Raw genomic sequence first — 12227 nt, forward strand, 5'->3', positions numbered from 1 at the left:
AATATATCATGATCTGTTAACAAAATTCATTATCTTGACTGTTACGCGTCACTAATCCTTCATCACAAAAATATCGATTTCAGAAGCCCTACTATATAGTATCTATTGTTACTATATAGTATCTATTGTTCAACTGGGTCAGATCTTTCCGGATTGCAGAAAAATAACACAGCTCGCATTGTCCCCAATAACATCAAATCCAAATCTAAATAATCACAGTGCACAAGTTTGAGACCGGTTATTTCAAAGTAATGAATTGGCTCAAAAACATTCGTATGAATTTCATGAAAACTCAAAAACGAAAAACTCACTCATTGTCTTACTGATGTATGTTTAAAAATTGTCAGTCTACTTCACAGTTCATGGCGTAATTTCCAATTCTACTATTATAAATGTTAATTCTAATAAATTAAAAATTTTAAAGTTCGTTTCGAAAAGAAGGTTTATATAGCTCACTTAAGATTCTCACTGATCTCAGGTTGTTAATAACATTTCTTTTTTGTACAGACGGTTATATACAGTCATTATTCCTAGTAATACTGATTACAGATGCAAAAACAATTTGTTTATCTATACACTATCCAGATAGTTCCGGATTGCAGAAAACTAAAATATTATACTGATTTCATTGGCAATCAAGTCACTAAATATTTACGGCGAACAGTATCATATTTGTTCTATCATTTTTTTTACGAAGAAGATTTATTTACTCTAACACATCAGCATGATACACAAATCAAAAATCGATGTTTTCGAGTAACATTATTGCGAAGCATTTCCCAATTCACAACAATCAATTACAGCACCTCTTCATAACAACTTTAATAAGTTAAAAAACTTATCCAAATTACTAGAACGATTCCAAGGTTCAATGCATTGCAGTACAGTTATTTTCGGTTTGAAAACAGTTCAGTGATTAATATATGATTATCACTGCATAAATTCGGGAAAAAATCGTAAAATTCAAGTTCAAATTCACAGAAGAGATTATTTCCATGAAGATTTTTTTACACAGTTCAATTTGATCAATGAAGGAATTCCGTTGAAAGGTGTTAATAGTTTGTTCAGAAGAAAAGCACAATTCACTTTCGTTTTTGTCATCAGAAGCAAGAACGCCACAATATCAAAAGGACATCCGAAATACTACCGGTCATACAAATGGAATAAGTCAATTTTGTTCGGTGAATATATTTCACTACATAAAACACTAAACGATAGTCGAATTTTGATAGTAAATGAAGCACTATAAGTAGTTCGCTTTTAATAGCAGGAGAAATGATTTGCTGTTCGATATGTCACTGATCTCAAACAATCCATAGAGCACACATAAATGAATTTATGTCCAAAGATGTTTCTCGCTTTGATGAAATTGATTAGCAAAAATATCAACTCAGGTTGCTTGCACTATTCACAAAAGTTTAGCACCAATTTCACAAGCTGTTCCGCTTGCTCAACCATCATATCATCTCCACCAGCCTAATAATAACATTCCTCAATCAAGCCCAACACGCTTCTAGCTAACAGTTCCAATACATGAATAACTAGCTGCAAAGAATCATGGGATAGCAATGGTCTTCAGCGAATGAAATCAGTCTGGCCTTGCACGTGCAATTCGCTGATTCGCCACTTACTCATTTTCTGAGAATAAACAGGTGTTCATTTCTACATACTGCTTTATTTCTCAGTAATCTGTCATTGAGAAGATAAAAATGATCTCTAAAAGAATAATTTATGCGATGCACTTTGATCTGCTATTATTCAAAAGAACTTATTTCAATTCCTCAAATATAATAATAAATTTTAAAACGAATATGATCGTTTCTTTTCGGATCTAAGGAAATAAATTTATAACTCGGCTTCAATTTATTTTTAATTAATACTTTTAATATAAAATTACGGATAATGCAGGAATGATATTTTAGATAATATCAATAGCTAAATAGAATGATTATTATTTATTTTTTAGTATCATAAGAATATATTTTTTCAGATTTCAATACTTTTCCAAAGAAGCCTTAGTTTATAAAAATTAAGGTAATTATTACTGCATAAATCGAAATTCGGGATCTACAATCTAGTTTATAATATGGATTAATCACGAAGAGACAGCTGATGTTTACATGACAACACGTAAATTGTGCTTTGTGTATTTAAATATTTAAACTTTGCCGTTATCGACATTTTTGAATTGTTGCTCGAAATGTTAAGAATAATTATATAAACGTTAGAATTGATTGTTAATTTACTGTTATTGCATATTTTTTCAAAATAATTTAGTTTCCACATCAAAAATTAATTCTAAATTTTTCTTATTTTTTTTAATGTTTTACTCTAATTTATTTATTCTTAAATCGTTTTTACACATCAGCATCCTAAAATAATCTTAATCTAAATAATATACAAGTATTCAGCAAACGAAAATTGTTCCCGGTGCTGGGAACAATTTTCAGTGGTACAGCATTTGTTTGCAGAATAAAATTAGCGAATTTTAATTCGAACTTCCAAGTTATTTTTGCTGATGAAGTTTATACATAGACTAGATTGCAAACAGATGAAAAATATGATGAATATTATGTGTATGCACATCGAAAATATTTTGATAACAAAGAAAGGACTTAGGTTCAACTGAAAGTGCATAATTTCACTTTGATGAAAATGAAAATAAAAATCTCTAATTGAGATGATATACATTTTTTTTACCTTGTTATCGACAGTTATAAGATAATATGTTTGTTTATGGCTGTATTATTTATTACACTGATACTTATTAACTAATTAATGAGTCATTTAGAAACTTTTTTAGCAACCTAATACACATTTAAAAAAATCACATATTTTCATAGTTTGTATTTTCAGTAAATTAGAAGTGTCAAATGCATGCTGGAAAATATTTTTCTTATTTCAGTTGTCTTCCTCGTAAGCACAACTTGAGGAAGGAACCAAAAAGTAGACATTTTTATACAACTTTATTTAATTTGACTTGTTTCGTGTTGGTAAAGCTGTAATTTGAAATCGATTTTTTACTCGCTTTCTGATGTGCTAGTGTTTTCAAATTTTGAACAATTATACATTCATGGTGGGAATACTGTATTTTAATATTTTTAATAATCGTTTCATTATAGAGATTAATCAATTATCGATCAATTTATTTGATTCAATATGTATAACTCCACCTAACAAAGAATTTGAGAAAAAGAAATCTGCAAACCTCTCTAATAATGAGTTAAAATTTACAAATTAAAATATAGAAAATAATTATTAATAATGATTTTCAATATATATCAGAATATATAAGAAATGCAACATTTTAATAAAATGATAAATATGGCATTATTTTTTATTATTCAATTTACCTATAGAACAAAGGCGATTAGAAAAACAAAAACCTAACTTATCTTATTTTTACAATTTTATTCCCTTTGAAAGTTTATATTTTCTATATATGTTATCAGTGGTCTCTTATATAACCCTCCACCCTTAATTTTCTAGAAAAAATCTGAAAAATATTTCATCACTGTACATTTTCTATGATAAAAGACAACGATAAAGTTCTTCAGTCCAAACCACTGCACCGATTCGCCATAATTTTATTTCATATGAAAGTTGATGGAATTTAAGCATATCACCATTGGTCACTTGCCCCCCCCCCTCTCTTCCTCGATCCTCCATTTTTCAAGATAAAGTGCAAAAAAATATTTAGACAATCTCAATCTTAACAACTGCATCGACTTCCCCAATTAATATCGCCACTTTGCATAAAAGCTAGATGATAAAAATGCTGTATGTTTATCCTTGATATACTATACGTTTACCATTAATATAGAACTCCATTTAGTATGAAAAGATGTAATTTAACAAAAATTGGTCGATATTACATTGATGTTATTTCAGCGAAATCATTTAATGATGTTATACCTAAAAGCAATTTTACATTCCTAAAATTGACTTCCTTTGATTTAGACAGGCTCTTAATGCTAGAACGTATCTCAAATCACTAGATTCTTCAAATCTTGCCCTGCAAGCTAACATGAAAATGGAAAAAAATAAAGGTACATATAAAAAATACATAAACTATTCCAAAAGACTATTCTAAGCACTGTTCCAAAAAAAGTACACAAACTAAAAAAAAAATGTATAAATAAAGTTAACCATCAGAAATGGCCCCCTATAAATTTCCTCGCATATTCCTTAATAAAATTTTTATTCCCTTTTACCAAGCATAAAAATAATGGATCTTGAGCAAGGCCATGAACACCATGAGTGCTCAGATTTTTATTACCAGGTTCCCTCACATGAAAACTTTGTACTTCGTGGTATAGAGTTGAAAACCAAGTATAGAAATTGACCGCCTTTTTCCGAAGGATTGAAACAAGAATTGTACAAAAAACATTACAATTTTTGAAATATAATCAGATAGAAGTATTTTCCATTTAGAGCATTGTGTTTTGAATTCTCATATTCACAGGTACGTAAATGTACAGCTGACATCAACAATTTGATTCAAAGTTTGACAAGTATCTACACTATAAACCAGTGTACTCTGTTCTCTACTTAGATCATTTTGTAACGATAGTTTTCATTTGCTCTAAAACAGACTGGCTTCTTCTGAAAGGATTTCATTTAAATTTTGATAGAAATTTGTAAATTTATGTCAAGCACCGCATATCAAATTTTATCTGCCTAGCTGAAAGCACTTTTTCATTTATCACATTCATTTACACAGATAGATCATTCCTAAAATATATTTTAAAGAATCAGAGAGATTTGAAACCTAAATTTCCTCAAAATATCAAGTTCTTATTTTTTTTTTTTTTTTTTTTTACAATTGCAGTGCTTTCTTTGTGCATCTTTTGTACACGAAAATGTAAAAAATGAACGATTTTAGATAATTTAAAAACTTATTATTGATTTTTTTCAAAGTGAGAAGAAAAAAAATTGGCACCAATGTTATGATATGTCGCTGTCAACTCCATCAAATATTTTATTTATTGGTTTCCTCCCACAGCTGCTATTTCCGGTATTAATTTTCACATGTTCCAGATCTTGAAACAGAATTTTAAAAAATGGCGCTTATTACAACAAATCGATTTTCTTTAAATCAACAAGACTTTACAATTTTGATACGGTTTTCATTACTACCTATAAATTGGATGTGGAGTAGAAATTGATTAAAACGTTCAATAATATATATTGTTGGAATGACAGCTGCCAAATTTGGCGTATGTTTCATTTCCGAGGTATAAATGTTCAACGGCGTAACTAATCCTTATTCATAGCTTCTAAAGAAAAATAATCTAAAAACACACTATCCTAATCAATTTTAAAAACCAAACAATTTTATTTTCTTGTTGTTTGCCAATGGATTCTAAAACATTACGCGCTTCTGCGCATGCGTTAGGATGGGTTTAATTCGTCAAAATAGGGGTCAGAAGAAAGGTGAAAGGATCAGATGTTTACATTTGACAATCAGACTACTAAAAAAAAATACTCGCGGCATTATGAAGCATAAACATTGCAGATAAATCGCAATAATGTCGGGAAAAGATAATAATTCACAATGAAATATTTCAGAGCAGTTTTTATTTACTATAAGGAATCTGCATAATTATGATGAATAAATGGGAAGATTTCTATTCTTAAAATTTGGTAATGTTTTTTTTATAAAATAATAATGATTTTTTTATATATTAAAATGTTTTTTATGTTATTTTTGAGAATTATATCGGGGGATAACTAAAAGTTTACTCTATTTAAAACATTTTTTTTTCATTTAAGAATTTGCTGTAAATATAAAACGTCTCAAAAATATAATAAATATATTTTTTTATATATATGGTATTTTTAAATATTGTAGAGCTGGTTGTGTGTATTTAAGCCAAGGAAAGATGCGTTCTTGTCCTTTCTTATTTATTTTGCACACACACACACATATAACAACACATGGACGATGACTTCACATATATAAGGTAACACATAATACTATATACAATTAAAGTAGAAATTGCCGCTAACAAAGAGCGAACGAATACTTCTTTTTGCCGCTAACAAAAGAGCGAGCGGTGCCTACTTGCCCCAGTTACACACCAACTCTCAGGGTCAAGTGTTTACAAAAACAGCTTAAGTGCGCTTCCCCCACATTCCAAACATACACATGGGTTAGCGCATACTGCGCCATCTATGTTCAGTATTAATCTTTACTGTATGAATACATATACAAAGAAACAAAAATACAAATAAAGTAATTAAATAAAAACAAAATATTATAAATAATAAAATCACATAAACATACTCCCACCCATCAAGAAGTCATTCTTGATGCACAGGTAAAATACACAGTTTAACTATAGGCCTTTTAAAAAGCCCTTTCAAAGTTTTTAATGTTACTACTCTTATGGCCCCATCCTTACCAGGATGTATAGCTACAACCTTACCAAGAGGCCATGTTGCTGGGGGAATATTGTCTTCTTTAATAATTGCAATATCACCGATTTTAATGTTTGGATAACAATTTTTCCATTTTCTCCTATTTTGTAATGAGCTCAAATAATCGATATGCCATCTTTTCCAAAAATTTAATTTCATTTTTTGGACAATATCCCAGCGCTTCCTCAATGAAAGTGTAGACACTTCCAGTGTCTCAGGTGGACTATTAATTACATCTCCAATTATAAAATGAGATGGTGTTAGAATATTTAAGTTATCTACATCATCATTATCTACACTAACTAGGGGTCTTGAGTTTAATATCGCCTCTATTTGAGTTAATAAAGTATAAAGTTCTTCAAAAGTTAAGTTTGAATTTCCTAAAACTCGCTTCAAGTGAAATTTTACCGATTTTACACCAGCTTCCCAGAGTCCACCAAAATGCGGACTCAAAGGAGGGATAGTATGCCATTCAATTTCCTGTTGAGAAAGAAAATACGAAACCTTTTGATCTAGATTAATTTTAGATAAATGGTTGTATAAATCTTTGAACTTCCTTTTAGCTCCTAAAAAATTAGTCCCATTGTCCGAATGAATATGTTTAGGTGTGCTCCTTCTTGAGCAAAAACGTTTCAATGCAGCAATAAAGGAATCGGACGTGTAATCCGTAACCAATTCTAAATGTAAAGCCTTCGTAGCAAAGCATACAAATACAACCATATAACCTTTCGTTGTTTTGGCTCCTCTGCCTCGGTGTTTCAATATAGAAATTGGACCTGCATAATCAATACCACAGACAAAAAATGGTCTGTTGAGAGTCACTCGTCCCTCAGGAAGATCTCCCATTTTTTGTTTTGACATATTACTTCTAAATCTACAACATACAACACAATTTAATACACATTTTCTAACTATTCTTTTAACATTTAATATCCAAAATGTTTGGCGTAAAATACCCATTAACAAATTACCACATGCATGCAAATTTAAAATATGAAAATATTGTACAATCAGAATACTTAATTTATGCTGGTTAGGTAATATGATAGGATGTTTTGCATTATACTGCAAAGATGCATTTTGAAGACGCCCTCCCACTCTGAGCAACCCGTCCTTATCAATGAATGGACAAAGTGCTGATAGTGGGCTTTTCTTTGGCATTGGTTGGTTTGACCTTATACAATTGATTTCAGCATCAAAAAATACAGTTTGAACATATTTTACAATAATATTACGAGCAAAAATTCTTTCCTTTGAAGTTATAGGTTCAACTATACCTGTAGAATTATTAACTTTACCAGTTTTACAATTATTTATAAATCTAATACAAAAACATAATACATTAATTAACTTAGTATATGACGAGTATTTTTCAATTAATGAATCTATTAAGTCATTTTTCAAAATTGCAGCAAATACACATGCAGTTTTTTTCTTTTCCTTAAGGACAGAGTCATTGTTTTTGAATACTGGTTGCTTTGGCCAGTCAGCCTCTGATGATGTTAGGAAAGTAGGGCCCTCCCACCATAGACGACAGTCTGGCAGATCCTTAGGAGACAAACCTCTGGATCCTATATCTGCTGGATTTTCCTTTGACGGCACATACCTCCATCTATTTTGAGGGATGAGGTCCAAGATCTCTGAAGTCCTGTTGGCAACAAAGGGCTTCCAATTTCGAGGAGGTGAAGACAACCAGGAAAGAACAACTTGAGAATCTGTCCAAGCATATATATTAATAACATGATCATTAAAAGTTTTAATTAGAACAGATAATAATCGGGCTAACAGGAGAGCTCCATTTAACTCCAGCCGTGGAATGGATACAGGCTTTAGCGGAGCTACCTTGCTTTTAGCTGCTAAAATAGTGACTTTCGTAACACCATTATCAGTTCTTTGAACCGCATAAATTACACAGGCATATGCTGATTCCGATGCATCCGAAAATCCATGAAGAGTAATTTCCTTTTCTGTAGTTAGAAGCCATCTCGGAATAGAAATGTGACATATTTGCTGAAATTCCTTTTTGAATTTACGCCACTTAACTGCAAAATGTTCCGGTAAGGCACTGTCCCAATCAAGTTTCAGCAACCATAACTGCTGATAAAAGATTTTTATTAATATTGTGCAGGGTGAAAGAAAACCCAAAGGATCAAATAGCCTTGCTGATTGTGACAGAAAAGATCTTTTGGTGATTTCATTCTCAAAATTAAAGTCAATTTTAAAAACAAAGCAATCAGTAGAAGAGTTCCAAATAAGTCCCAGAGTTTTAGAACAGTTTTCGGGATGAATTTCCACATTAGATTCATTAGCACTCAGGCATTCAGCTAAATTATTTAAGACATGTGGAGAATTAGAACGCCACTTTCTTAAGTGAAATCCTCGGACATCTAGAATTTCCGACAATTTTTGAATTAACGCGATTGCTTCTTCATTAGATTTTGCTCCAGCCATCAAGTCATCCATATAAAAGGAATTTTGAATTATTTTAGATATTTCAGGATTTATAATTTGAGAATCCAAGCCTATTTGATGTAAACATCTAGTAGCTAAAAATGGAGCGGATGAAGTTCCATAAGTTACAGTAGAAAGTTTGTATTCCTTAATAGTGGAATCAGGTGAATTTCTCCACACTATTTTTTGCAAATTTTGATCTTCTGAATCAATTAAAATTTGTCTATACATTTGCTTTATATCGGAAGTGAAAGCAACTTTATTTAGTCTGAATCTGACAAGAATAGTAAATATATCTGGTTGCAATAATTTTCCTACCCCCAAAACTGAATTCAACGAATTAAAGTTAGGTGGTTTGCAGGATCCATCAAACACAACTCGAAATTTGGTTGTAATGCTGTCTTTCTTTTGCACAGCATGATGAGGAAGAAAGTAATCCGGTTTAGAAGAATCAAAATCTTTATTAGGTGACATATGCCCCAATTCTTCATCTTCTCTCATAAAACTCTTGTATTCCATTTCAAATTCTGAGTTAAACTTAAATTTCCTTTCCATAGCTAGAAGCCTAGAAATAGTCATTCCCTTTGTATCTTCTAACTGATTAATGTCCTTATAAACAGGTAATCTTACAACAAATCGACCCTGATCATTTATCCTGCAAGTCGATTTAAAATGATTTTCACAAAATTCTTTTTCATCTGACATAAGAAACTTTTTATCCGGCAACTCTTCCATTTGCCAAAATTTTTGCAAAACAGAATCAATTTTACAATCATTTTCAACGGAAATCAGATGCGATTGTGTGTACGATGATGAAATAGAATCTCTTTGAATCTGACCTGCGACAACCCAACCAAATATTGTGCTTTGCGCAATTGGTTGTCCTTCAGACCCACTAATTTTTCCATTACGAAGGATTGAGATAAAGCAATCAGAACCTAAAATTATATCACATACTGATGGCCTTGAAAAATCTTCATCTGATAGAGGGATCCCCTTCAAATAATCTAACTCTTTAATGTTAATATTCTCAACTGGGATTTGAGAAGTAACCTTATTTAAAATAAAAGCATTAACTGTCAAACATTCTTCACTAAATCTTGACCCAATTTTTAAATTAACTGAGCCACGTGTGGTTCCTGCTTGAACCCCACTTATCCCACTTAGAGACACTCTAGCATTCTTTCTTTTTAGTCCTAAAATATTTATTACATTTTCACTGACAAAACTGGACTCCGAACCACTATCTAGTAAAGCTCTGAATAAGAAAGAATCACCCCCCTTATTATACAGTAAAACCTTTGCCGTGGGGAGGAAGGTTATAAATTTGGAGTTGTTTAGACATGTGCTAGAACTAACAGGCCTTTGAGGTTCCACTGATTTATTGCGTTGCGTTTCTCCCCCTGGGCGGATGTCGTCTTCGGAGGGGTGTTTTGGGGTTTGATCGTTAGGTTCGGGTTCGGATTCTGAAACACGTGCACTATTTACTACCCTTTTAACATCTTCATGCAAGAGTGAATTATGGTTTCCTTTACATATGGTACATTTTAAATGACTATTAGAGCAATCCTTAATTTTATGAGAATTCAAACATAAAAAGCAAAGATAGTTTCGTTTTACAAAATTCTTCCGAGCATTCAGATCCATATTTCTAAATTTAATACATTTAAACAATTTATGCATTCCCGAACATTTCAAACAATTTTTATCACTTTTATTTCTTTGAATATTTTCACATGCAACAAAATTAGACTTAGTAGGAATTTTAGTATCAGATTCGTTATAAACCATTAATTCAAGAGATGAACATCTGGTATTTAAAAATTCCAAGAATTCTTCCCACGTAGGAAATTCTATTTCTGAAGTTTTCACGGACCAAAGTCTTCTTGTTTCAGGATCTAATTTTTGCAATAACAAATGAATTAGCCATGGATCTCTGCTAGATGCCTCTTCTCCTAAAGATTTTAACCCTCTCAAAACCTCATCACTCGTGTCAACTATATTTCGCAAATTCGTTGAATTGGCTTGAGAGATGCCTTTTTGTTCCAAAAATGTTTTGATTAATGCATTAATAATTTTCTTCTTCTTATCATACCTGTCCATTAATTTTCCCCATGCTTCTTCATAGGAATCATTGGACAACGGTATGTGCTTAATTAAAGAAGCGGGTTCATCAGACAACAAACCCTTTAAATATTGAAATTTTTGGCTATTGCTTAGTGAAAGCTGCGAATGAACTGTGGATACAAATAAATCCTTAAAGTTCATCCAATCTTCAAATTTACCAGAAAACACTGGAATAGTAAGTTTTGGTAAACGAAAATTCGAAATAGATTGCACTGAAGAATTTTGTATTTGAGCAGAAGTAAATTGAGATGTATTAAAGGCATCAATTTTATTTTGAAACTTTAATTTCAAGGAAAAATATCTATTTTCGAATTCCTCTATTTCAGAATCCTCAATAGTTAATTCTGAATCTAATTTTTCGAATTCTTTCAAAAGTTCTTCTAACCTCTGCAAACGAATCACTACTTCATTTTTTGATTCTAATTCATCTGCAGAATGTTCTAATCTAGTTAAGGAGGCCTTAACCTTGCCTCTTGCGACTTTAATTTGCGTTATGTGTTCCTTATATCTTTTCGGATCGTCCATGTTGAAAAGAAATTATATAACAAATCGTTTGCGAAACGACACCAAAACTAAAAATTACGTTCGCTCGCAATTGAAAACTTCTTCTTAAACTCTTCAGGTGTTCTTCTCTTTAAAAACATCAAACTAATAATCAATAATAATAAGAAACAAATGAAAGAAACTTATCTGTTTCTCATGCTGATATCTCGTCGGTGCCTCCAATTTTATATGTAGAGCTGGTTGTGTGTATTTAAGCCAAGGAAAGATGCTTTCTTGTCCTTTCTTATTTATTTTGCACACACACACACATATATAACAACACATGGACGATGACTTCACATATATAAGGTAACACATAATACTATATACAATTAAAGTAGAAATTGCCGCTAACAAAGAGCGAACGAATACTTCTTTTTGCCGCTAACAAAAGAGCGAGCGGTGCCTACTTGCACCAGTTACACACCAACTCTCAGGGTCAAGTGTTTACAAAAACAGCTTAAGTGCGCTTCCCCCACATTCCAAACATACACATGGGTTAGCGCATACTGCGCCATCTATGTTCAGTATTAATCTTTACTGTATGAATACATATACAAAGAAACAAAAATACAAATAAAGTAATTAAATAAAAACAAAATATTATAAATAATAAAATCACATAAACAAATATATAATTTAATATTTTTTAAAAACATTGTTAATAATGATTTTTTTACTTC

General features: G+C 31.3%; 1 protein-coding gene across 1 annotated transcript; it reads right to left on the reverse strand.

Moving 5' to 3' along the window:
- Positions 1–1404: 1404 nt before the first annotated feature.
- Positions 1405–11526, reverse strand: LOC129987580 (uncharacterized). Its single transcript, XM_056095543.1, has 5 exons — positions 11387–11526; positions 9234–9529; positions 8030–8138; positions 6832–7297; positions 1405–1476 (listed from the first exon to the last, which is right to left on the reverse strand). The coding sequence occupies exons 1-5, from the start codon at positions 11524–11526 to the stop codon at positions 1405–1407; spliced, it is 1083 nt and encodes a 360-aa protein (XP_055951518.1).
- Positions 11527–12227: the final 701 nt, after the last annotated feature.

The sequence above is a fragment of the Argiope bruennichi genome, chromosome 10 (genome assembly GCF_947563725.1).
Source record: "Argiope bruennichi chromosome 10, qqArgBrue1.1, whole genome shotgun sequence".
NCBI classification, from domain to species: domain Eukaryota; kingdom Metazoa; phylum Arthropoda; class Arachnida; order Araneae; family Araneidae; genus Argiope; species Argiope bruennichi.

Coding starts and splice junctions, on each gene's coding strand:
- LOC129987580 (XM_056095543.1), bottom strand. CDS start 11,526: ATGGACGATCCGAAAAGATATAAGGAACACATAACGCAAATTAAAGTC. Junction 9,530..11,386: donor GTAGTGATTCGTTTGCAGAG/GTTAGAAGAACT, acceptor ATCGACTTGCAG/GATAAATGATCAGGGTCGAT. Junction 1,477..6,831: donor GGGAAGCTGGTGTAAAATCG/GTAAAATTTCAC, acceptor TGTTATTATTAG/GCTGGTGGAGATGATATGAT.